This window comes from Ctenopharyngodon idella, chromosome 19 (genome assembly GCF_019924925.1).
Source record: "Ctenopharyngodon idella isolate HZGC_01 chromosome 19, HZGC01, whole genome shotgun sequence".
Taxonomy (NCBI): Eukaryota; Metazoa; Chordata; class Actinopteri; order Cypriniformes; family Xenocyprididae; genus Ctenopharyngodon; species Ctenopharyngodon idella.
This window is the reverse complement of record NC_067238.1, coordinates 16677970-16704735: the sequence shown is the minus strand read 5'-3', so window position 1 is coordinate 16704735 and position 26766 is coordinate 16677970. Positions and strand designations below refer to the sequence as shown.

The 26766-nt window shown below is 42.8% G+C and overlaps 2 protein-coding genes and 2 long non-coding RNA genes across 12 annotated transcripts in view; 2 read left to right on the top strand and 2 right to left on the bottom strand.

Moving 5' to 3' along the window:
* The window catches only part of LOC127501638 (uncharacterized), a 145681-nt gene that overhangs the window by 62468 nt on the left and 56447 nt on the right, over positions 1–26766 (top strand). For both annotated transcript variants that reach the window (XR_007926654.1, XR_007926655.1), the window contains one exon: positions 1960–2256. This is a non-coding gene — a long non-coding RNA (uncharacterized LOC127501638). The remainder of the gene's footprint in view (positions 1–1959; positions 2257–26766) is intronic.
* Positions 1–26766, bottom strand: part of LOC127501606 (nuclear factor 7, brain-like) — a 99334-nt gene that overhangs the window by 66408 nt on the left and 6160 nt on the right. For 2 of the 7 annotated variants that reach the window (XM_051873676.1, XM_051873679.1), the window contains exons 1-6: positions 3281–3386; positions 2451–2543; positions 1661–2232; positions 1453–1548; positions 685–918; positions 455–593 (exon numbers count right to left, since the gene is read on the bottom strand). The exons of 1 other annotated variant lie outside the window; for it this stretch is intronic. In XM_051873676.1, the coding sequence (XP_051729636.1) occupies positions 455–593; positions 685–918; positions 1453–1548; positions 1661–2232; positions 2451–2523 (1114 nt within the window). In that variant the 5' untranslated portion in view covers positions 2524–2543; positions 3281–3386. Of the gene's footprint in view, positions 1–454; positions 594–684; positions 919–1452; positions 1549–1660; positions 2233–2450; positions 2544–3280; positions 3387–22347; positions 22539–25931; positions 26659–26766 lie in introns of those variants that run through there. 4 more of the 7 variants (XM_051873675.1, XM_051873673.1, XM_051873677.1 and 1 more) reach the window with 3 other exon arrangements.
* On the top strand, positions 10428–26413 carry LOC127501641 (uncharacterized). Its single transcript, XR_007926658.1, has 2 exons — positions 10428–10760; positions 26103–26413. It is a non-coding gene; the product is annotated as an uncharacterized LOC127501641 (long non-coding RNA).
* On the bottom strand, positions 10767–21629 carry LOC127501616 (zinc finger protein RFP-like). Of its 2 annotated transcripts, none has more exons than XM_051873718.1 (8): positions 21514–21629; positions 20670–20762; positions 19881–20452; positions 19691–19765; positions 18973–19206; positions 18743–18881; positions 11468–11503; positions 10767–11316 (listed from the first exon to the last, which is right to left on the bottom strand). In XM_051873718.1, exons 2-8 carry the CDS (start codon positions 20740–20742, stop codon positions 10769–10771), a joined length of 1677 nt encoding a protein of 558 aa, XP_051729678.1. In that variant the 5' UTR covers positions 20743–20762; positions 21514–21629; the 3' UTR covers positions 10767–10768. The 2 variants fall into 2 exon arrangements, with proteins under 2 accessions (XP_051729678.1, XP_051729680.1); XM_051873720.1 differs by having other exon boundaries at positions 11468–11494.

Genomic DNA, 26766 nt, shown 5'->3' with positions numbered 1-26766 from the left:
GCAAAATGACTTTAGATAAACATCACTTTTGTGTTTCATTTTTTGTTGTTTTTATTGTTGAAGTAAGAGTCTTGAATTTTCTTCTCCTGCGTCTGCTGCACAGCTGAAAGGTTAGTTTGAGTTGCACCCTCTACTGTACAGGTGTGAATCTGCATTTCCTTCAGCCTGAGGCTTATTTCACTTTTGTTGTGAAAAGGCCTTTACATTTGCCAAATATAGAACTTTTTTGTTGTTGTTATTAAAAAACAGACAAGCAAGAAAATGTAATGCAAAAGTATAGTAACGCATTACTTTCCATAAAAATTAATTAACGCAATTAGTTACTTTTTACAACTTTTTAGGGACTAATGCAACATTGTAACGCATTAATTTTAAAAGTAACTTTCCCCAACACTGCTGATATTTAAAGATGATAAATATATGTATCTGTATAGTGTATTTGATATTGTCGTACCAGCTAGCGTGAGTTTCTCCTGTAGAGTGTCCTGCAGTTGAGTCAGAGCTCTCCTCAGAGTCTCCAGACTTTCATCAGTCTTCACACTGATCTCAGACCAGTTCCTGGTGTTTCTAGAGCTGCACAGGGATGAGTAAATCTACAGCAGGAGAGAGGAGAAATCCTTCAGCATGGGGAGTGTTATGGTGTCATATACTGCATTATCATTGATCAGAGAGATGTTGACTGACCTGTAGGAGGTGGAGGTGATCTTCAGTGTGTGAGAGCTGCTCCAGCTCAGTGTTTCTCATCTTTAGCTCAGTGATCTCCTGCTCCAGCTCTTCAATGAGCTCTTCCTCCTGTTTCTCTGCTGCTTTCTGCTGCTCCTCCATCATCTCCAGCAGTTCAGTCTGACATCTCTCAATGGAGCGGATGAGATCAGTGAAGAGCTCGACACGGGCTGCTTTCTCCTCCTCTGTGTTTCTCTGCTCAACCAGGACAATCAACTAATTATTAGTGGTGTTTGATAAGACAAGAATCAGTGTCACTATTGCTCTTCTTCAGTGTTTTTAGGCGGTTTTCAAAATCCCTCACATGAAGTATTAAACTTCATCCTTCTTCATTACTTCATAAACTTCATTAAATTTAAAAATGCACAATATTCCTCTGATCTTTTCTCTTTTGTAATGTCTCTCATCCATCTCTCTTTCTACAGTCTTTCTTCAAATCTCCCTCTTGCTCTCTCTCTCTCCTCCCCCATCATGAGTGGATACGCCCTCTACTACTGATTGGTTATAAATTATGCTGTGGTGCTCGGTTCATTCCACTTCATGGTACTATATAAGAGGAAGTAGAGAAATAAAGGGAAAAAAATGGGGAGACGGAGGGGTTTTGGAAGAATTGTTACTGGGACAGCACAATGACTTCTGCTTATATACATTCATAATCATGATCGACAGGACTGGCTCCTCCTGAATCTATGTTTAGAACTTCATATAATTATATTATTTTAAACTCACTTTTCTGACTTCTGCTGAGTGTTTGACGTCTTGAATCTTCTGGATTCTGTCCTGGATCATCTGCTGCACGTCTTTCTGTGTCTTCATCAGGTGAGTCTATAGACACAGAACAACACAATATATTTTCATAACTGATTCATTTATATGAAAGAGCATGTGATTCCTCATGATAAGAGTCCTTTAAAATCAGTTTGTCAGTAACTTCTACCTTCTTCTCTTCACTCTCCTCTTCTATAGGAACAGTGTTGTGGTTCTTGTGGTCTTTCACAGCACACATCGGACACACACATGTCTGATCATCTCTACAGAACAGCTCCAGAGGTCTCTCATGTTTCTGACATATATAGTCCTCCAGATTCCTCACAGGATTGATCAGTTTGTGTTTCTTTAAACCTGCCACTTTCAAATGAGGCTCCAGGTGAGTTTCACAGTAAGAGCTCTGACACCCCAGACACGACTTCAGGGCTTTCAGCTTTCTTTCCTCACAGAAGTCACACAGAACTTCAGGTTTTTTCAGAACTTCAGTTTTTTTCTCAGGACTTTTCTTTTTATAGTGATCTACGAGCTCTCGGAGTGTGGTATTAATCTTGAGATCAGGTCTGATCTTGAATGTTTCTTTACAATATGGACAGTTGCAGGTCTGGCTGTTGTCCCAGCACTTATTCAGACAGGTCTTGCAGAAGTTGTGTCCACATGGAGTGCTGACTGGATCAGTGAACACGTCCAGACATATCGAGCACTGAAGCTCCTCAGTCAGTGGACCGCTGGAGGATGACATATCTGGACAGAGAAAATGTAGAGCAAGTTTGAAGAAAGCAAATATGATTTCTCAAATATATAAGAGATCATGTACAAGCTGGTCATTACTGCAAAATGAACCCAGGCGAGCTGATCAGTACCCTAATGTGAAGTAGTACTGTACATTTTAAATATCACCATATGAGAATAGTTAAAGTCATTCATGCAATAATTCATTTTTTTCTGAATTATTGACTTACATGGAGGAACTTTTTCAATACTCCATCTCCTGGTTTTTCTTGCTTTTGTTGATGTTGGTGAAGATTCTTCCATTGTTCTTTCCCTCTTCAAGCCTTTTCAAGAAATTAAAAAAAAAATATTTCACAATATAAATTATGACCAATAGACTGATCTAAGCCCATTTGCTCCTTGTAAAACTGTATTTGTTTCACACACAGTATTTGGTCACTCAGGTTTAAATGAAATCTTGCCTCAAAAGTCAGATTTGGGGTTACTTCATATTCTCTCATGACCATTTAATAAATATTTATATTAAAGTGTTAAAATCTCATTGATAGTGAGAGAAACACAATCACTCCTCATACAGTGAATGACTCAAACTCACTGAACGATCTGAACTATGACCTGCTGTTTAGATCACAGCAAGCAGGTCATGCACTTAACTACAAATAAATATATATCTCCTCAGAATAAACATAAATATTGTGTGACCAAGAGTAGTTTGTATGTAAGTATAGTTTTAATTAATATAAATGTGATTTTCAGCTGCAGTGTATCAGGTTTGTGTTCAGTCTGTCTGCAGCTCATTTTACTTCCTGTTTCTTTAGTCTTTATATAATGTGACAAAATGACAGAAACACCAAACTTTGCTTTACAACCAATCAAATGACAAACTTTTAATACAATTCTGATATCATTTCAGTGCAGTAAACAACTAAAGTAGTTGAGTATTTGACATGCTGAAACCTGATTCAGTTCAACTCATTCCAGTTCAACATAAACCTACTAAACCAGATCACTTCCATCAGAAACCTGTTCAGCTCAATCTCTCTTATATTTCTATCATTACCTGTGAGTATCAGATGTGTCCACAAGACTCTCTGAACGGCTCAATAAATATTCTGTTGTTTAAAGAGGTTGATCGTTTCAGGCGTCCATATTGTTGTTGATCAAGGTTCACTTTCTCTGAATCTGAACTACAGTGATGTCAGAGCTCCTCCTGTATTTACACATTTACATTTGTCTCTGTATTCAGTGTGTTGAGTTCATGTGTGTCTGTTTGTGTTGGGCCTGATGTTTCTATTAGATTAATCTCAGTGTTTGTATATATAGCCTATACAAGTCGACCAAAGAAGAAATATTTGTATGAATTTCTAAATGTCTTTTGTGATCCACAGAAGAAAGTCACATGATGAGTAAATGATGACAGAATGCTGCTCTTCCTTTAAAACATCTTCAGTCTTTTCAAACATAATTGAGGTTGAATCCCTGTGTTTGTCAGAATGATTCCTCTGTTGATCTGTTGGGAGAAAATGTGTTGGTGAGGAACCTGTCAGAAAGAGGCGGCCCAGGAAAACTGTGAGCGTCACAGCTCAGAACAGCATAATAACAATAGACCCTTTTCACCGACTGTGATGATGTTTTAATGATCATCAATATCGTAATTCCTGCAAAGTTTTTTATATTTTCATTTTTAAAAAAACATATGTACATTTATAACAATATTAGCTTTGCATCAAATTACAAAAACTTAGTTACCGCTGCTGTGAGGGTGTTTCTAATACAGCTGCTATGGGAGAGACAGTTAAAATGACATCTTTCTCTCTTCTGACTGCCGTTATCAATCGCTCTCTATTTTTTTTCCTCTTTTTGAAAGTTGTGAAAACACTATTGTGGACTTTTTCTTTTGCTATTTGAGCAAATGGAAACACAAAAATATATTTAATGTATTCTCTCATTCACTGCTATAGAATTTTACCGACTTCCGCTTCCGAGAAACCCGGAAATGTGAAAAGGGTCTATAGGCTACTAGATGTATGTCAGAAATAGTATGCTAGAGCGCTGTTCCAGACTCATGCTGCGTTCGCGCCATTTCGTAATTACCGTTGTAGCAAATTAGCTTAAAAATAAATATGATAATTAATCATAACTAGTTATAATTAATTATAACTAGTTAATAAAATCAACTTTTAAAATTAATATTACAATCAACCTGTTTGGCCAAAATGAACACTCAGTGTTAATTGTTTATTAATTCTAAGAAATGCTCATTTCCAGGTTATGGGAAATAACACTCTTATTGTACAGTACTACTCAGAGCATGTAGTCAGGATCGGCATAATTAGGGACTCCAGTATATGAGCATGAAACATGGATAACTTTACGTGTGACACGAACAAGACTTTATTAAATAGAGTAAAGACTTAAACTACTCTAACATTCACACACATGCATAGTTTACCAAGGGAAAGAGAGAGCCGAAGCAGAATACAGGAAGGCAAGAAGTTACAGCATTGTTTGAAATTCAGCAAACCATCAGTTTAGTTTTAACTGGCCCTTCTTTAAAAGGGGTAAGGATACTTACTGTATCAAATAATGAGACTACGTTTGATACTTGCATGTCTCACCCACTTGAATTAAAACTGTCCTGATGCAATTTGTGGAGGCTCCCGTTGAATCTTTGCTGATATTGTCTTGATGAAAGAGAACCAGTTGGATTCAGAGGATATTTGGTGAATGGAAGGTCTAGGCTGAAGCCTGGCACAAGCTTGTGGTTCCTTAGAAGCTTCTAGCTTCTTAGCATCATCTTCGCATCAGCATTTTTCAGTACAGGAAAAGAGAGAAAAAAAGACTGTGATCTTGTGATCCGTGATTTTAAAGGGTGAAGATGTCACACCCTCTTGAGGTGACTGAGGAGTTTTCCCTTTTATAAGTCTTTGTTCTGTAGCAAGATATTAGCATAAGACATTGGATTGGATGTTTGAGAGAAGAACCTTCTAGATTCTTATAATACTAATGTGTCACAGAGTTAGTAACATGTAACATTAATTAACAAATAGGAAATGGAAATTGGAGTCCGTAGATACTAAACATGCTACCCATGTGATTTTAGCTAACTATAAATTTGCAACTCTGAAACATTAATACCAAAATAGTTCAAAAGAGAAAATTAATACATAGAATAAAGCTTATAAAAGAAAAATGGGAAAATTGGATACATGTTTATACATTTCTCATGCGGTTATATATGGAATATATAGGATTAAGAGGGTTTATTTGTCCTTCTCAGAAAGAATGAAGTCAGATTCACTCGTCTCAATTCTTTCTGATCATAAAAGTTCTTATCAGTTCCCTTTCATGGGAACTGTCGACGCTACGTCATATGACGTTATGGGAACCTTCTGCGTGATTGCGTCGTGAAGCACTCTTGTATCTAACCAATGATGAGACGAGACGTCAGAGGCGGGTGACGTCACGGACCAGGAAACTATAAAGCATACCCAGAACAAAGAACGCTTGAGGGAGCTGTCTGTGCGCACTGTAAAAAAAAAAAAAAAAAAAAAAAAACACTCACTCTCAGAACACGGTGTTCCCCGCGGATCGGGTCCCGCTTCTGCTGAGACAGAGCGGAGGCTCCATTCGTGGGGTTCACAATTGGATCTGACAGAGGGATTAGAGACGGGCGCCGCCCTTTTTCTGCCCTTATCTGCCAGGTTCAGTGCCGTCTCCCAGGTGGAAGCACGCTCTGCGGTTTCTTCCCCCGGATTGAGGCACCAGTATTTCACACGTCCAGCTCTGAGGAGGTGGATATTGTGATATCGATCTGAGGACTCGCCACCTCATACACATATCGTGTTTCAAAATCACACGTGTATAACAAATCAATAGTGACCAGCAGTTTGAATCGCGTTTCCCCCTGTGCTACACTATAAAGCGAGTGGGGATACACGCGGTTTATGTGTTGTTTGCTGGGAGTGGAGCATGCACGTCAGCTCACAACTGACAGTGAGCAGTGTTCATTCATAAAAATGTCCCGAAGAGAAGCATGCACTAGCGGGAGTTTTTTAGCTCCACTCCTGTTGGCTTTATTCTCGAGGGAATAAAAGTCTAACGCAAGGCTCGGATCTCGCGTTGCCGAGGCAGCGCGTAGATTAAGTCTGCAAGAGAGAATATACGGCTCGGGTCTCGCGTTTGCCGAGGCTGCGCATAGATCACGTGTCCGTAATTTTATATATGTATTTATATTTGGAGGGAACTGAGTAGACGGGAGTTTCCCTTTCTCTCTTTCCCTAAAATACCTTGCGAATAATTACGAGCTATAATTCTTTTTTGTATTCTAAATATATTCAGCCTGTTCAAAAAAAAAAAAAAAAAAAAAAAATCTAGCTGCATTTAATTTGAGGATTAAATGAAATATTGAATACATTAAAATACATTAAATTCTGAGGAAAATAAAGGAGACCGTTCTGCCAACCCTGCCACCTCATGTGCTTCAGGGCGCAGTGGTTTCCAGTGTTCCTCCAAGAAAGAGGAGGGTTGTAGAGCGGTCAGTTCAGATGTTCCCTGCCGGCTCGCCGTTTCAGGGCACTGGTCTGACCGTTCATCCAAAGAAAGTGTCGCCACCCGTGCTCCCCCACAGAAAGCTTGGGGACAGGCGACACAGCTGAAGTCTTTGTGGGGTAACACAGATCTGCGGACTGTAATTATCACCAAGAAGGCTTCGAAGAGGTCCTGATGCCAGTGGCGAGGCACATTGGAGGGCAGCCCCCTCCAGAGAGGGTCGGGTATTAAAATACTTGGTACCCATCCCTCTTTGGCGCCCTCAGGGGGCCGTTCTGCTAACCCTGCCACCCAGTGTGCTTCAGGGCGCAGCGGTCTCCACTGACCCTCCGAGGAGGGCCGGTCATCACTTGATTCGGCTGTTCCTTGCCGGTTCGCCGTTTCAGGGCGCCGAGTTAAGTGCTCAAAAAACACCAGAGGCCAGTCTCGAGAGACTGGTTCCCTTAGTAAATTTTCTGGCAGAATGGAAACTTCTCCCAAATATTTAAAAATGGGTGCTGCTCACAATAGAAAAGGGTTACAAATTCGGGTCTCGCCCGCCCCAGTTTATTGGGGTCCTTCCCACAGTGGTGGCCCCCGAGCAGTCTCTGGTAATGGAACAGGAGGTTATGACGCTCTTGCAAAAAGGAGCTATAGAAGGGGTTCTCCTCCCAGCAAGCTGTCAGGGTTTTACAACCAGTGCTTCATTGTTCCAAAGAAGGATGGAGGGTTATCCCACAGATCAGGTCCGAGGACTGGTTTGTTGCGATAGACCTAAAAGATGCTTACTTTCATGTATCCATCCATCCTCAACACAGGAAGTTCCTCAGGTTTGCTTTCGGGGGCAAAGCTTACCTGTATAGGGTTCTTCCCTTTGGCCTTATCACCCCGCACATTTACGAAGTGCGTGGATGCAGCTCTGGCTCCACTGAGACTCCAGGGCATCCGCGTACTGAACTATATCGACGACTGGTTGATTATAGCTCAAACAGAACATCTGGCAGTTCAACATCGAGATGTTGTTCTGTCACACATGAAGAGGCTTGTGCTGAGGCTCAATGCCAAGAAAAGTGTGCTGGTTCCGGCTCAAATTACCAACTACTTAGGGGTAGTTTGGGACTCCACCACGATGCAGGCACATCTGTCTCCTGCTCGTGTGAGTTCCATTCTTAATGCCGTGAATGGGGTGAAACTAGGCCAGTCACTCACTGTTAAACAGCTGGTCAAACAGCTGGTAAACATGCTGGTCTCCCAACTGAGGTTGTGGAGACCATACTCCACTCCAGAGCTCCCTCCACGAGGAAGTTGTATGCGTATAAATGAAAACTGTTCTCTACTTGGTGTAGACAAAACAATGTGGACCCTGTCCACTGTTCTATTAGCCTTGTGCTTCAATTTCTCCAAGACAATTTCTCGGATGTTTTTATCCCCTTCAACCTTGAAGGTTTATGTTGCGACCATTTCGGCCATGCTCCTCTGGGGGATTCCTCGGTAGGTCGAGACCCCCCTTTTTTATACGCTTCCTCCGTGGTACTCTGAGGCTGAGGCCTTCAGTACGTACAAGGACTCCGGCCTGGGACTTGGCCGTGGTATTAGAAGGGTTAGCTGAGGCTCCCTTCGAACCACTAGAGGAAGTTTCAGAGAAACTCCTCACCCTAAATACCATATTTCTACTGGCTATTTCATCTCTTAAAAGAATAGGAGATCTTCAAGCACTTTCAGTTGCTCCTTTGTGTTTGGAATTCGCACCTGGAATGGTCAAAGCGTTCCTGCACACTAGACCAGGCTATGTGCTTAGGTCCCCACCAACGTCCCGGGTCCCATCGTACTTCAGGCCTTCTATCCTCCTACATTTACAACTTCGGATCAGGAGAAACTCAATCTGCTCTGCCCAGTGAGGGCTTTAGATGCATTTGTCCACAGAGCTGCCCTGTGGCGTAAAAAAGATCAATTGTTTGTGTGTTACGGGTCTCCTAAGAAAGGAGGCCCAGCATCTAAGCAGAGAATGAGCAAGTGGGTGGTCGAGGCTATCTCACTTGCTTATGAGGCGGCCGGACAGCCATCACCATTAGCTGTCCATGTCCACTCTACTAGGGGTATGGCGGCCTCAAAGGCCTTAATGTCAGGAGTATCCATTAATGACACATGTGATTCAGCTGGATGGTCATCCCAGCACACATTTATTAGGTTTTATAACCTGGATATAGGCTCCACTCCGGGGTCGTCAGTTCTGTTTACAAGATAACAGACAGGTACTTGGTTCTACGGCGTAGTTGGGACAGTGTTCCCATAACGTCATATGACGTAGCGTCGACAGTTCCCATGAAAGGGAACGTCTCGGGTTACTTGTGTAACCCTGGTTCCCTGAATAGGGAACGAGACGCTACGTCGCGTTGCCGTATCCCTGGCATACCTGTGAGCGTCTTGCTTCAGCCATAATCCAGAAGCTAGCGTTCTTTGTTCTGGGTATGCTTTATAGTTTCCTGGTCCGTGACGTCACCCGCCTCTGACGTCTCGTCTCATCATTGGTTAGATACAAGAGTGCTTCACGACGCAATCACGCAGAAGGTTCCCATAACGTCATATGACGTAGCGTCTCGTTCCCTATTCAGGGAACCAGGGTTACACAAGTAACCCGAGACGTTTTCTTGTGTCCTGTAACAGGACACCTAGTTCTGCCTGTGTGTTAGCTACGTTTGGGATGCTAGTTGCAGTTTTAGGGGGATTGATTCACAGAACTTTGAGAGAGTGAGTTTCTGGATAATTCATTAAATATAATGAATAATTGTGTGTCTGATTGATCCAGACGCTACACCGTAATTATGAAATTACAACACGTGATGTAATACTCAGAGCTGTTCACGTCCTCAGTGGCAATGCTATCAATAACAAAACTAGATAAAAAAAGTTTGTAGACAAACTTTAAGTTGGCTTGAAAAAGCCTTTTTTTTCAGGTTTTATGTGGTTGTTATGCTAGGTTGCTAGGTTGCTAAGGTATTCTGGGTGGTTGCTGGGGTGTTGCTATGCGGTTGTTAGGGTGTTCTGGGTGGTTGTTAGGGTGTTCTGGGTGGTTGCTAGAATGTTCTGGGTGGTTGCTATGCTGTTGCAATGGTGTTCTGTGTGGTAGCTATGCTGTTGCCATGGTGTTCTAGGTGGTTGCTATGCAGTTTACTAGGGTGTTCTGGGTGGTTACTATGAGATAGATAGATAGATAGATAGATAAATAGATAGAAATAGTCAGATAGATAGATATGAAAATTTGATAGATAGATAGATAGATAGATTATAAAAATTAGAAATAGTACATAGAATGGCAGCTAATGGAGTCTAATGAGGAATTATGAGTTTAAACAGTCTTTGCTCATTTGAACATTCCATCAATGAAAGTTTATGGGATTTTTCCGAGATTTGATCAGCATTTTTAGGAAAACCCTAAGTCGGACCAGACTGAAAAGATGGAGCACACTAACTCAGAACATTCTGAAGGTCTAGTCCGAGTTTGGTGGTTGTAGCTTGAACAGTCTAGGAGGAGCAGCATTTAGAAATTTTAGTCTAAGAAGAAGAATAATAAGCTTAAGTAGTAGATCAGTAAGTTGTTTTTTTGCATGCTAATTTAATGAATGCCGGGCCTGGATTTAGTCCAAATTTTCTGAACAGACTGGATCATTTTATGATGAACAGATTCAGCTTTAATTCACATATAAACATTGATCAGTGAACATAAACAGAAGCTCAACTGTACTTGTTTTTGACTCGAGAACAATTACTTTATTTGTTCTTGTGGAAGCTCAAACGTGCTGAGAAACACTGTTACTAGTTTCATTTTTATGTTAAGATTTTACAGTTTCACTTTGTCAAGTAGAGACATTTTATTTACATTAAAAATATGTAATTATAGCTTACAGATTTTAAAAACTGACAAACAAAAAATTACAAAATAGCAGCACATACATAATGTTTTCAGATTTAATTATTAAGATCATTGCTTTCATCTCCTATTTCACATTGGGGTGTAAATTCATTTATCGTATTTGACAGGTGTGATGATCAGTGGAGTTGAGTTTTTACCTCCATAATTAAGTTCTGGACTAAAAAATGGATAGAGTTTCCCAGTGAAAGACTGACCAGTGAAAGAGTAGATATGAGAGCTGGACTCCACATCATAAAAGGAGACCAGACCCTCCTCATAATCCACAAATACACCGACCCGCTGCGGCTTCACTCTCAGACACAGAGAGACAAGAGAATCAACACAGGCCCAATATTCATTCTCATTGCTCAGAGCCACAGTCCAGAATCCATTACTGGGACTCACTGTGATCGATCCCTTCCTGTTAATGAATTCACTGGCCACTCCTAAAGTCCATTCAGTCTTTCCCTTCACCTGCACCTCAAAATAAAATCTCCCTGAGGAGAATCCCTCCTTTCCTAGGACATTTGCATATCGATCAAATCTCTCTGGATTGTCTGGTAGTTTCTGCTCAATGTCTCCACATCTCACTTGTTTTCCATCATCAGACAGGATGAGATATGGATGAGCTGTATCAGGATCCAGAGTCACATCCACTGAGAAAACAGAGAATATGAATCACAACTTTTTACAGACATTTTGTGATGATGTTTTTAATATTTAATCAGTGTTTAATCATCCTGTAGGTCAGTGATGAAGCTGTGAGTATATGAATGTAATCTAGTGTAGTTCAGACACACACTGTACCTTCATACTGCTGCATCCTCTTCAGATCTGTAGAGACTAATGACAATAAAACATCATCAGATCTTTGACATTTTTATGTGTGGAATTATAGACAAGATTTAACGTTATTTTTTAAAAAATTGAGTACAATATCATGTTTTATCTGATCAATGTATGTGTCTCTGCTGATATTTAGAGAATCAAACAGAAACCACTATTGCTTTGAGTTTGAGCTCTTAATATAACTTTGCTAATGTTTGGTGAAATGTTTTATGTTTTATTTTTGTGTCTAATGTTATTCATTTCAGTTTTGGAGTGGATTAGTGTTGTGGTTATTCAGCAAATACAAATCTATAAACATTAAACTTAAATAAACTTCAAATTAAAGCCCAGCTCTTCAAAGCTGTTTGAGCAACAGGTCTGAAATTCTCCTCTAAAGAAGAACGAAAGTGCATCTTAAACCCTTGATGTCTATCAGTTTGATTTTCTTCTGCTAAACTGATTTATATCTAAAACATATTCGCAAAACTTAGATGAGACAGCTGAAAAGACCTACAGAAAATTACAGAAAATTAATGTTTCTTTCTGTAGTTTCTCATCTAAATGTGTTTGCGGATGTATTAAAGTCTCATGGTTGTAGTTACAGAGATGAAGCTTCTAGTACAATAATTTATATTATATAACGTTATATTATATTATATTATATTATAGTACATGAATTTACTGCATGTTTTCTGAAATTAGAGCTGAAAATGAGCTGTTCTCTTCAAGAAGAACTGTGAGCTGATGATAAAGTGACACAAACACATGATCACATACTTTTCTTATTTCAGCTTGACCGAATCATTTTTCATTACTATCAGTGTTGGGGGAACACATCACAAGTAATTTGACTCAGAATATTACGCAAACCTGCATAGATTAATTAGGTTAAATAAGTGAGGTTTTTAATCTCACTTTATTATCCACTGAAAAAAAAAAATGTATACTGTATGTAGCAGCAACATATATGTTCCCTTTCAGTCGGTCACGTTCGACGTACGTCAGATAGACCGACGAATAGGAATCTTGCTAGAGAGGCCAATCTGCTTCGAGTGTAACTAAACGAGCCAACGCACATTGGCATGCAATCATATGCAGCAGCTGCTCTCCTCGCAGCACGGGTATTTAATGAGCAGCAGGTGCGTTGCATCTTCAGCACTTTTAAAAGAGTAAGTCCCTGAAAGAGCTTACACAATGGTCACGATTGCTGCATCACGTGTCTGGGCTTAAAGCACGCTGAGGCAGCGTTCATGGATGAGTCATGTACCCATTGTGGGAAGATGACCATCTCGGAGTTGTGATCGAGACTCCAGTCCTGCAAAGGGGTGGAGTCCCAGTGCCGCTGCCTCGTTCCAATCCTCCTCAAAGTGTTGCTGCGGGTAGCCGCACTGGTGATCTGAGGATTACAGTGAGTGCGCTTCCTTCGGGGAACCAACTCCCTAGGAACCCTCACTCCTCCTGCACTCCGCAGCCAGTAGAGCTGCCGGGGGAGCGCGGTGGGCCATCTCAAAGGTGTGCACCATCCTTCGGAGCTCCCCCCGATGACCGGATGTCGATAGCTGCATCGGAGGGTGAGCAAGATTTTTCTGGAGATGACGAGTCGGCACAGTTGCCTCTTTCGGGAACAGTAACGGTGCCCGATTCAGATCCGGAGATGATGGCTATGCTTTCCCGGGCCACCAACAGGGTTGGGCTCGTGTGGAATCCTCCACTGTGTCCTGAGCCCTCGCGGTTGAACAATTGGTATCTCGGGGTGGCACGTGCTGGTTCTCAACCACGAACCCTGGTTCCTTTCTTCCCGGAGGTGCATGAAGAACTCACTGGGACGTGGACAGCACCTTTTACTGCCTGAAACCGTTCTGGTGGGTCCTCCTCCCTCACTACCACTTTGATGGCGGTGCGGCGAAGGGTTATACGCGCATCCCCCCTGTGGAACGGGCTGTTGCTATGCAACTGTGCCCTAACTCCACCTGGCGGGGGGAGCCGTCTCTCCCTTCCCAGGCCTGTAAGCACTTGTCGGATCTTACCGGCAGGGCTTACCAGGCCTGCGGGGAAGCTGCCTTACACGCTATGGCATTGTTGCAGGTCCATCAGGCCAAGGCACTTAAGGACATGCACGAGGGTGGTCACAATCCCCAAGTTCTTCAAGAACTTCGTGCCGCGATGGACCATGCGCTTCGTGCGATGAAGGTTACGGCGCGGTCGGTGGGTCATGTGATGTCCACTTTGGTGGTCCAGGAACGCCATCTCTGGCTGTGTCTGGCCGACATGAGGGATACCAACAAGGTCAGGTTTCTTAATTCCCCCATGTCCCAGACCGGCCTTTTTTGGCGACGTGGTCAAGAACTTTGCCCAGCAGTTCTCGACTGTACAGAAGCAGTCTGAGGCCATCAGCCACATCCTGCCACGGCGGTCAGCTGCTGCGTCCACCCATCCGCCGCCGGCAGCACCTCAGCCTGCTCGTCGCCGAGGGCGCCCCCCTGTGGTTGCAAGCGGGGTGCCCAGCCCATCCAGGCCCCCGCCAAGAAGGGCGGTAAAGCCAAGAGCAAGAGACCCTAAGACGGGCGACCCGGAGATGGATGGGACTGCTCTTCAGGAGATGGTGACTGCACCACTCCTTCCCCCGGAGGAGGGTGGTGTGGTAAACTGCAAGGGCCGGGTGGTAAATCCTGTGTTTTGTTTTGTTTGTTTTGTTTCTACCCAAATTTTCAAAGAAAGAGCAGTTTCCTTCATCTCCGGGTCCGAAGAGGGCTCGGAGAGTAGCGGGAGGAGGAAAACCTCTCCACTCTCACCCCCCTCTTCTATCGCCAGCGGGCAGCAGTGCGCGGTTCGAAAAGGCAACCAAAGCCTCTCCTGCGCCCTCTGTCCAACTATGGAACCAGGTAGGTGTTGCACAGCACACTCTGACCCCGCTATGGGCCGCCTCACAAAGAGAGCCTTCCGAGCCGCATCCCTGCGTTCCACCTCGCTGCCCCACTGCGGGTACACCTACGGTCCCTTTGATCCCGCTTGTATGGTCTCTGCGAGCCTTGGTTAGCGCTCCCCAGTCCGTCTCGCTGGCTCATTCGGACCATCAGGCTCGGCTATGCAATTCAGTTCGCCCAGCGTCCCCCCAAGTTCAGGGGCGTCCACTTCCCTGCAGTAAAAGCTGTCGATGCCCATGTCTTGTGTGCAGAGATCACGGTCCTACTGGCGAAGGACACAATAGAGCCAGCCCCTCCAGCCGATATGAGGTCAGGGTTCTACAGTCCCTACCTCATTGTACCCAAGAAAGGCAGTGGGTTACGACCGATCTTGGACCTGTGAGTTTTGAATCAGAGCCTCCACAATCTACCATTCAAAATGCTCACGCAGAAATGCATTTTCGAGTGCATCCATCCCCAAGACTGGTTTGCAGCGATCGAACTGAAGGATGCGTACTTTCATGTCTCGATTCTCCCTCGACACAGGCCGTTCCTGCGCTTTGCATTCGAGGGTCGAGCATATCAGTACAAGGTCCTACCCTTCAGGCTGGCCCTGTCTCCCCGCGTCTTCATGAAAGTCGTGGAGGGAGCCCTTGTTCCCATGAGAGAACAGGGTGTTCGCATCCTCAACTATCTCAATGACTGGCTTATTCTAGTTCAGTCTCGGGATCAGTTGTGTGAACACAGGGACCTGGTGCTCAGTCACCTCAGCCAGTTGGGCCTTCAGGTTGGGCCTGTGCAGAGGATCTCTTTTCTCGGTATGGAGTTGGATTCGGTCGAACAGACAGCACGCCTCACAGAGGAACGTGCTCAGTGTTGAACTGCTTGAATACATTCAAAGGCAGGACAGCGGTCCCACTGAAATTCTTTCAGAGGCTCCTGGGGCATATGGCAGCCGCAGCAGCAGTAAGCCCGCTCGGCTTGCTTCATATGAGACCGCTTCAGCACTGGCTTCACGGCCGAGTCCCAAGATGGGCGTGGCAATGCGGCACGTTCCGAGTGGCAATCACTCCGGAATGCCGCCAAGCCTTCAGCCTATGGTCGGACCCTTTGTTTCTTCGAGCAGGAGTGCCCCTAGAGCAGGTGTCCCAGCATGCTGTGGTGTTCACAGATGCCTCTGCCACCGGCTGGGGTGCCACGTACAACGGGCATGCAGCATCAACGGGCACCTCCAACTGCATTGGCACATCAACTGCCTCGAGTTGCTAACAGTACGCCTTGCCCTGAGCCGCCCGAATGGGCCGTTACAGGGCAAGCATGTGCTGGTCCGCACGGACAACACTGCGACCATTGCGTACATCAACCATCAAGGTGGTCTACGCTCCTGTCGCATGTCGCAACTCGCCCGCCATCTCCTCCTTTGGAGTCAGAAGCATCTGAGGTCGCTTTACGCCATTCATGTTCCTGGTGTGCTTAACCATGTGGCTGACGAGCTTTTACGAGCTGCGCTGCCGGGAGAGTGGCGACTCCACCCCCAGGTGGTCCAGCTGATTTAGAGAGAGTTCAGAGAGGCTCAGGTAGACCTGTTTGCCTCGCCAGAAACCTCTTGCTGCCGGTTGTTTTACTCCCTGTCTGAGGGAACACTCAATACAGATGCACTGGCACAGAGCTGGCTCTGAGGCCTTCGCAAATATGCATTTCCCCCATTGAGCCTACTTGCGCAGACCCTGTGCAAAGTCAGGGAGGATGAGGAGCAGGTCCTGCTAGTTGCGCCCTATTGGCCCAACCGGACCTGGTTCCCGGAACTCTCACTCCTCGCGACAGCCCCTCCCAGGCGCATTCCTCTGAGAAAGGACCTTCTTTCTCAGAGATGAGGCACCCTTTGGCACCCGCCTCCAGACCTCTGGAAACTCCATGTCTGGTCCCTGGACGGGACGTGGAGGTTCTAGGTGACTTACCCCCTGAGGTACTTAACACCTGAGGTACTTAACACGGCACGTGCACCGTCTATGAGACGTGCTTACGCCTTGAAGTGGAACCTGTTCATCGAGTGATGCTCTTCTCACCGAGAAGACCCCCAAAGATGTTCAATCGGAGTTGTGCTTTCCTTCTTGCAGCAAGAGTTGGAGCGTAGGCTGTCTCCCTCCACCCTCAAAGTTCATGCTGCCGCAATATCTGCATACCACGACCACATCGATGGCAAGTCTGTTTGTAAGCATGATCTGGTCGTCAGGTTCCTTAGGGGGGCGAGACGGTTAAATCCTCCTCGACCCCCCTCCATACCCTCTTGGGACCTTGCTCTGGTGCTTCGAGCACTCCAGAATGCTCCCTTTGAGCCCTTGCAGTCAGCAGAATTAAAGATTCTGTCTATGAAGACTTTGCTGCTGGTTGCATTGGCCTCTATCAAGAGGGTAGGGGACCTGCAGGCATTTTTGGTCAACGAATCGTGCCTAGAGTTCGGGCCGGGCAACAGCCACGTGGTACTGAGACCCTGGCCTGGCTATGTGCCCAAGGTTCCTACCACTCCCTTCAGGGACCAGGTAGTGAGCCTGCAAGCGCTGCCCCCGGAGGAGGCAGACCCAGCCCTGGCTTTGCTCTGTCCAGTTCATGCTTTGCGACTGTATTTAGACAGAACTCAAAGCCTCAGGACCTCAGACCAGCTCTTTGTCTGTTACGGAGGCCAGCAGAAGGGAAAGGCTGTCTTCAAGCAGAGGATGGCCCACTGGATAGTGGACGCCATCGCCTTGGCTTACCAAGTACAAGGCATGCCCTGCCCGCTCAGGTTGCATGCTCACTCTACGAGTGGTGTTGCATCCTCCTGGGCGCTGGCTCGTGGCGCCTCGCTGACAAATGTTTGTAGAGCTGCAGGCTGGGCGACACCTAACACGTTCGCTAGATTCTATAGCCTTTGTGTTGAGCCGGTCTCCTCCCATGTTCTCACCTCAGGTCAGAGGCACGGAGAGGCCTTGGCTTAGTGTCGGCTTGCTGCACTTACATGCGCTTATTACTCCAGAGAGTCCCTACAAGGCAGACCCTGTTGAGTCCTCCGATCTCCCTTTGGCAGCCAGACGTGGCGGAGCATCTGGCGCCAGGCCTATACTCCGTTGTATCCTTGAGAACCGGATTTAGGCTGGGTACCATATGTGTGAGCCTACAGGGATCCCATAAGTGTAGTTCCATGGTTGCTCCTAAACGAAGCGCGTATCTTTCCTTCTGGGAGAACCCACCTCTCATCAGGTGAGTCACCCCAGTACTTCCATATGTAGTACAGCACTACGAGGTTAGTCCATATGTACTTCTCCACATAAATCCTTTGGGGAAGGATGTGGCTTCCGCAGCGTTCCTTTCCAGTAAAGGGTACGCTTACCCAGTGTTATCCAGTAGTCTCACTGAATGGGTTTTGGGGAACAGCAGTGATCGACACTCTCTGTGTTAGCCCTGTCCCACCATCCTTAGGCAAGGGGGTACAGGAGGCTTGCAACAGAGAGCTGGAAGGGGGCAGCTCCTGTGGTGCTTTGGTAGGGATTCCTATTCATCGGTCTGTCCGACGTACGTCGAACATGACCGACTGAATGGGAACGTCTCGGTTACAAAGGTAACCCTCGTTCCCTGAAGGAGGGAGCGGAGACGTACGTCCCGTCGCCACAGTCGCTGTACCCCGCTGATGCTGCCGCCTAACCTGTTTGGCTCCTCAGCGAAAACCTGAAGATGCAACGCACCTGCTGCTCATTAAATGCCCGTGCTGTGAGGAGAGCAGCTGCTGCATATGATTGCATGCCAATGTGCAGTGGCTCGTTTAGTTACACTCAAAGCAGATTGGCCTCTCTAGTGAGATTCCTATTCGTCGGTCTATCCAACGTACGTCTCCGTTCCCTCCTTCAGGGAACAAGGGTTACCTTTGTAACCGAAACATTGCTGACCTTCAATGATCCATTTCAACCATAATAATAAGCAAAATTTCTTTAGATAAACATCACATTTCTGTTTCATTTTTTTTATTTTTATTGTTGAAGTAAGAGTCTTGAATTTTCTTCTCATGCTGTAAAGCTGAAAGGTTAGTTTGAGTTGTGCCCTCTACTGTACAGGCGTGAATCTGCATTTCCTTCAGCCTGAGGCTTATTTTACTTTCGTTGTGTTGTTGTTATTATAAAACAAACAAGCAAGAAAATGTAATGCAGAAGTAACGTAACGCATCACTTTCCATAAAAATTAAGTAAGGCAGTTAGTTACTTTTTAGGGAATAACTCAATATTGTAACACATTACTTTTAAAAGTTACTTTCCCCAACACTGCTGATATTTAAAGATGATAAATATATGTATCTATGTGTATTTGATATTTGATGTTGTACCAGTTAGAGTGAGTTTCTCCTGTAGAGTGTCCTGCAGTTGAGTCAGAGCTCTCCTCAGAGTCTCCAGACTCTCATCAGTCTTCACACTGATCTCAGACCAGTTCCTGGTGTTTCTAGAGCTGCACAGGGATGAGTAAATCTACAGCAGGAGAGAGGAGAAATCCTTCAGCATGGGGAGTGTTATGGTGTCATATACTGCATTATCATTGATCAGAGAGATGTTGACTGACCTGTAGGAGGTGGAGGTGATCTTCAGTGTGTGAGAGCTGCTCCAGCTCAGTGTTTCTCATCTTTAGCTCAGTGATCTCCTGCTCCAGCTCTTCAATGAGCTCTTCCTCCTGTTTCTCTGCTGCTTTCTGCTGCTCCTCCATCATCTCCAGCAGTTCAGTCTGACATCTCTCAATGGAGCGGATGAGATCAGTGAAGAGCTCAACACGGGCTGCTTTCTCCTTCTCTGTGTTTCTCTGCTCAACCAGGACAATCAACTAATTATTAGTGGTGTTTGATAAGACAAGAATCAGTGTTACTATTGTTCATACTTCAGTTCATACTGTTTAGTTTTTTTTTTATAATCCTGCACTATTTGGACTGGATGACTCCTCAAATCATGTGTCTTGTAGAGGAGAGGTGTGTTATTACTTTACTAAGTGATCAGATAATCACAGATGTGTCGATATTCAGAGCAACAGCATGACTGTGAGTGTGATATTGTTTTTATACAACAATTCAATAAAGAAAATACTACAGAGTAACTGACATTTTAGACAAATTATTGTCAGTTAACTTGTCTGTATTTGCTCCAACCACCAAAATAAGTTTCAAACGACTCAAACAATACAAACAGTGAAAAGTCCCAGTGCTGTTCAATATAAGGACTTTTAGAGAAACAGAACTGAATGATGAGTAAAAAATATTTAAATTAATTTAATTACATTATTTTAAACTCACTTTTCTGACTTCTGCTGAGTTTTTGACGTCTTGAATCTTCTTGATTCTGTCCTGGATCATCTGCTGCACGTCTTTCTGTGTGACACAGAACAACACACAATATATTTTCATAACTGATTCATTTATATGAAAGAGCATATGATTCCTCATGATAAGAGTCCTTTAAAATCAGTTTGTCAGTAACTTCTACCTTCTTCTCTTCACTCTCCTCTTCTATAGGAACAGTGTTGTGGTTCTTGTGGTCTTTCACAGCACACGTCGGACACACACATGTCTGATCATCTCTACAGAACAGCTCCAGAGGTCTCTCATGTTTCTGACATATATAGTCCTCCAGATTCCTCACAGGATTGATCAGTTTGTGTTTCTTTAAACCTGCCACTTTCAAATGAGGCTCCAGGTGAGTTTCACAGTAAGAGCTCTGACACACCAGACACGTCTTCAGGGCTTTCAGCTTTCTTTCCTCACAGACGTCACACAGAACTTCAGTTTTTTCCAGAACTTCAGTTTTTTTCTCAGGACTTTTCTTTTTATAGTGATCTACAACTTCTCTGAGTGTGGTATTAATCTTGAGATCAGGTCTGATCTTGAATGTTTCTTTACAGTATGGACAGTGGCAGGTCTGGCTGTTGTCCCAGCACTTATTCAGACAGGTCTTGCAGAAGTTGTGTCCACATGGAGTGCTGACTGGATCAGTGAACACGTCCAGACATATCGAGCACTGAAGCTCCTCAGTCAGTGGACCGCTGGAGGAAGACATCGCTGGACAGAGAAAATGTAGAGCAACTTTAAAGAAATCAAATATGAATTCTCAAATATATTAGAGATCTTGTCAAGCTGTTCATTACTGCAAAATGAACCCAGACAAGCTGATCAGTACCCTAATGTGAAGTAGTACTGTACATTTTAAATATCACCATATGAGAATAGTTAAAGTCATTCATGCACTAATTCATTCTTTTCTGAATTATTGACTTACATGGAGGATAATTGTCAATACTCTTTCTCCTGTTTTTTCTTGCTTTTGTTGATGTTGGTGAAGATTCTGCCATTGTTCTTTCCCTCTTCAAGCCTTTTCAAGAGATTAAAAAAAAAAAAAAACATGATGTATTTCACAATATAAATTATGACCAACAGACTGATTTAAGCCCATTTGCTCCTTGTAACACTGTATTTGTTTCACACACAGTTTTTGGTCACTCAGGTTTAAATGAAATCTTCCCTCAAAAGTCAGATTTGGGGTTTCTTCATATTCTCTTATGACCATTTAATAAATATTTATATTAAAGTGTTAAAATCTCATTGATAGTGAGAGAAACACAATCACTCCTCATACAGTGAATGACTCAAACTCACTGAACGATCTGAACTATGACCTGCTGTTCAGATCAGAAACAACAAGTACAAAGTAGGTCATATCCTTACTCATGAATAAATATATATCTCCACAAAATAAACATAAATATTGTATGACCAAGTGTTTGTATATAAGTATAGTTTTAATTAATGTGATTTTCAGCTGCAGTTTAGCAGGTTTGTGTTCAGTCTGTCTGCAGCTCATTTTATTTCCTCTTTCTTTAATCTTTATATAATTTGACAAAATGACAGAAACACCAAACTTTGCTTTACAACCAAATAAATTACATACTTTTAATACAATACTGATACCATTTCAGTGCAGTTATCAGCTAAAGTAGTTGAGTATTTGACATGCTGAAACCTGATTCAGTTCAACTCATTCCAGTTCAACATAAACCTACTAAACCAGATCACTTCCATCAGAAACCTGTTCAGCTCAATCTCTCTTATATTTCTATCATTACCTGTGAGTATCAGATGTGTCCACAAGACTCTTTGAACGGCTCAATAAATATTCTGTTGTTTGAAGAGGTTGATCGTTTCAGGCGTCCATATTGTTGTTGATCAAGGTTCACTTTCTCTGAATCTGAACTACAGTGATGTCAGAGCTCCTCCTGTATTTACACATTTACATTTGTCTCTGTATTCAGTGTGTTGAGTTCATGTGTGTCTGTTTGTGTTGGACCTGATTTTTCTATCAGATTAATCTCAGTGTTTGTATATATAGCCTATACAAGTCGACCAAAGAAGAAATATTTGTATGAATTTCTAAATGTCTTTTGTGATCCATAGGATAAAGTCACATGATGAGTAAATGATGACAGAATGCTGCTCTTCCTTTAAAATATCTTCAGTCTTTTCAAACATAATTGAGGTTGAATCCCTGTGTTTGTCAGAATGATTCCTCTGTTGATCTGTTGGGAGAAAATAGTTTGACATGCTGGATCTGTTAGTATGTAGAAGCTCAAACTAATGTAATGACCTCAGAGAATTGTTATTTAATTTGTTTCATGTCTTTGTTTATTGTAGGTAATTTGCACAAATAATATAATGTAAAGGAGATAATCATAGACTGTAATAAAGGAAGGTGTGGAGATCTGTCTTGGAGCAGGTGATCATGTGTTGGTGAGGAACCTGTCAGAAAGAGGCGGCCCAGGAAAACTGTGAGTGTACTGGGAAAAATGTACGTGGTGAAAGAAGGGAGAGGAGGGGATGATCCAGTGTATGTAGAAGAACCATTGGATGGACCTGGAAATGAAAGAGTGCTGCAACAGAACCTTCTATATCCTTGTCCATACCTGGTGGATAAGAGGAGACAGCCGATGTTTGTCTGGAAAGAAAAGGATGTCAGAGGGACAGATCAAAACAGGAAGCACAACCATGACGGATACTCACCATGACAGAACAGACAGTTCCAGTGACGAGGAGTTTGACTTGTGGGTTCAACGCAGAGAACAGGAACAGATCTGGATCCACCTGCAGCAGAATTTCACCCTAGAAGAGAGGAGAGAAACAGGAAACCTGAAAACGAACCTGACTTCAAAGAAATCATTGATGAATCTGTAAACCGACTGGATCTGGAGGAGCACCCAGAGGAGTCTGATGAAGAGGTGCTGGGAGATCTTCAAGAGGAGCAGGAGCTGGAGGAAGGATCCATAAAGCCGAGCATGAAGAAGGTGACTTGGCATCAGAACCTGTGAGGAGAACTTCTGGCAGAAACAGGCGATCTAGGAATCACGTATGACACCCTGGTGAGCCACACTTCAACCAGTGAACTGGAGTGTTTGTGGTGGAAACACTGATGTGGAGACCTGCTGTGCATCCATCACTGAATCTGTGTCCTTCATACTGAGGAAGAGTAGTAACCCAGCTAGAAATTTTACGTTCCCAGAACATTCTCAGAACGTCCCCACTGGTGTTAAGGACGTTGCCTAATGTGGAGTTCTTTTAAGGTTTGGGGGACGTTATTTGGCGGACCTTCAGGGAACATTCAGGACGTTCTCTGAACATTTAGGGAACCATATTTTATTTGGAAATGTTCTCAGAACATCCCTGATGCCCTTGTCAAAATATTGAATTGAAAATTAGAGCTAAATTGACTAACAAAAATGGCTGTTCAAACAAAAACTAATTTTTCTTAAATGTCTTGCTGAAAAAAAAAAAAGACTCTCTACAGATATTTCCTGGATTAATGTTATGAAATCTTTTGAAATCTATCACTGCATCAACAACTACACAATTACTGCAGCCTTTAAATAAAGCGACATGCAGCAGAACATCAGTGTTTCTGGATCATCATGACTGAAGCACAGGCTCTACTCTCCAGCACAATGGTAACCTCACAAAACTCAGATAACAGAAACAGAACATTAAACACTAACAGATCTCTCTAGATCGCTGCATCTTCACTTATTACAAACCACTGACTATATTTCTTTCATACAAAACATCTTAATGAGGTGTTGATGTTTTATTAAAATTTATAAAAGTCACCGTTATGGAGGTAAGCACTTGCTTTAGTTGGGCTCCTGACCCTTGACGTTTTAACTTTAATTTTTCTCCAATTGTTGTAGTTGTGTTTCTAAAGCACATCTGATCAAATGGATTTGGTTGCTCATTTCATAATCACATGGTGGTCTTATTCAGTGATCTCTAAATATTGTATTTCTTTCATGTTGTTGTAGTCCTATGATAATGTATAAAATCCTGCCCTACTTTGAAAGTTTTTATCATTGTGCAGAAATTATTCAAACAGGATCATGTAGACACACACATATATCAAGATTCTGCGTATGAACCTCAACAATGGTGACAAAATTTTCAGATAAACAGATTAACTCTGAACATCACAAAACAAGCTACTAAAGTGACAAAAAAGATTTTTGTTTATTGTCACCATTGTTGAGGTTCATACGCTGATTCATGATGTCTGTGTGAGTCTAAAAGACACTGCTAAAAACTCTCTCTGTATAATTAAAAAAAAACAAAAAAAAACTAACCATTAATTAATGCGAAACTAATAGCTAACACAGGATTAGAACACTCCATAATGATTGAATCACCATCATTAAATAACCAAATTCATCTGATCAGAAATTTTCTTGTAATTTTTGCTGTAACAAGCGTGTTTTAGAAACACAGTTAAAGAAGCCAGAGAAAATCTAAAGTTAAAATATCAAGAATCAAGAGCCCATCTAAAGCAAACACTCACCTCCATAACGGTGACTTCAAACTTTATTATTTTCTATAAAACGTGGACAGTGACCTTGCGCAACGTTGCCTAAAAATTCTCTAAAGGTGACGAAGATTCCGAACCTTTAAAGAACATCGGGGACATTCCTAAAACATCCTCTTTTGGTAATGAAAGTGCTGCAGTTCAAGGTTCCTGATATGAGTTTAGGGGGACATTCCAATTTGGTTCATTTTATGGTCACATAAGAACGTTACAAAGAGGATATTTGGGAAGTTAACAGAGCGTCCTATAGTAATAGTCCCCTAAACATTCCCAGAACATCCTGAATGTTCCCTGAAGGTCCACCAAATAACCCAACCCTTAAAAGAACTCCACATCGTGACCGTCTCTGAAGGTACTGGGAACGTTACTAGAAAACGTCCTTAACACCAGTGGGGACGTTCTGAGAATGTTCTGGGAACGAAACATTTCTAGCGGGGTAACCTGGTTACGTTCCCAGAATGTTCAGAGACGGTCAGGATGTGGAGTTCTTTTAAGGGTTGGGGGACGTTATTTGGTGGACCTTCAGGGAACATTCAGGACGTTCTGGGAATGTTTAGGGGACTATTACTATAGGACGTTCTGTTAACTTCCCAAATATCCTCTTTGTAACATTCTCGCTCGACCATAAAATAACCAAAATAGAACGTCCCCCTAAACTCATATCAGGAACGTTATTAAATGACCAACAGAGGACCGTGTGGGAACGTTCTGTTAATGTCCCAAATGTCCTCTTTGTAACTTTCTTTTTTGATCATAAAATAACCAAAATGGAACGTCCCCCTAAAGTCATATAAGAAACCTTATACTGCAGCACTTTCATTACCAAAAGAGGATGTTTTTTTTAGGAATGTCCCGAATGTTCTGTAAAGGTTCGGAATCTTCGTCACCTTTAGAGAACTTTTAGGGAACGTTGTGCAAGGTCCTGAGAACGTCGCCTTCTATGTGGGTATCTATCTATCTATATATCTATCTATAGATAGATTATAAAAATTAGAAATATTAGAATGGAAGCTTAAATGAGTCTCAATCATTTAGAAATAGTACATAGAATGGCAGCTAATGGAGTCTGATGAGCCTCTCTAACTGCCAAAATTTGAATTTTGTCAGTTGGAGTTTGAACAGTCTTTGCTCATCTGAACATTCTGTCAATGAAAGTCTGTGGGATTTTTCCAAGATTTGATCAGCATTTTTAGGAAAACCGTAAGTCGGATCAGACCGAAAAGATGGAGCACACTAACTCAGAACATTCTGAAGGTCTAGTCCGAGTTTGGTGGTTGTAGCTTGAACAGTCTAGGAGGAGCAGCATTTAGAAATTTTAGCCTAAGAAGAATAATAATAAGCTTAAGTAGTAGATCAGTAAGTTCAAGCTAATTTAATGAATGCCGGGCCTGGATTTAGTCCAAATTTTCTGAAGAGACTGGATCGCTTTATGATGAACAGATTCAGCTTTAATTCACATATAAACATTGATCAGTGAACATAAACAGAAGCTCAACCGTACTTGTTTTTGACTCTTGAGAACAATTTCCTCATTTGTTCTTGTGGAAGCTCAAACGTGCTGAGAAACACTGTTACTAGTTTCATTTTTATGTTAAGATTTTACAGTTTCACTTTGTCAAGTAGAGATGGGAGAAAACATATTTATGGAAAAAAAAAATCATTTATTGAACAAGCATTGTATTTTTACATTAAAAATATGTAATTATAGCTCAGATTTTAAAAACTGAAAAACAAAACATGTAAAAATAGCAGCACATACATAATGTTTTCAGATTTAATTATTAAGATCATTGCTTTCATCTCCTATTTCATATTGAGGTGTAAATTCATTTATTGTATTTGACAGGTGTGATGATCAGTGGAGTTGAGTTTTTACCTCCATTATTAGGTTCTGGACTAAAATATGGATAGAGTTTGTCAGTGAAAGACTGACCAGTGTAAGAGTAGATATGAGAGCTGGACTCCACATCATAAAAGGAGACCAGACCCTCCTCATAATCCACAAACACACCGACCCGCTGCGGCTTCACTCTCAGACACAGAGAGACATCAGGACCAGCACAGGCTTTATATTCATTCCCATTCCTCAGAACCACAGTCCAGAATCCATCACTGGGTCTCAGTGTGATCTTTCCCTTCCTGTTAATGGATTCTCTGGCCACTCCTAAAGTCCAGTCAGTCTTTTCCTTCACCTGCACCTCAAAATAAAATCTCCCTGAGGAGAATCCCTCCTTTCCCAGTACATCTACACAGTAATCAAATCTCTCTGGTTTGTCTGGGAGTTTCTGTCTAATGTCTCCATCTCTCACTTGTTTTCCATCATCAGACAGGATGAGATATGGATTAGCTGTATCAGGATCCAGAGTCACATCCACTGAGAAAACAGAGAATATGAATCACAACTTTTTACAGATATTTTGTGATGATATTTTTAATATTTAATCAGTGTTCAATCATCCTGTAGGTCAGTGATGAAGCTGTG

What these genes read in the sequence shown, in the direction of transcription:
- LOC127501616 (XM_051873718.1), bottom strand. Translation starts at nt 20,742, where the DNA reads ATGGCAGAATCTTCACCAACATCAACAAAAGCAAGAAAAAACAGGAGA. An exon ending in ATCACCTCCACCTCCTACAG is followed by an intron (nt 18,882 to 18,972) that starts GTCAGTCAACAT and finishes CTCCTGCTGTAG; the next exon opens with ATTTACTCATCCCTGTGCAG. An exon ending in GGAGAAACTCACTCTAACTG is followed by an intron (nt 11,504 to 18,742) that starts GTACAACATCAA and finishes TATTGTCATTAG; the next exon opens with TCTCTACAGATCTGAAGAGG.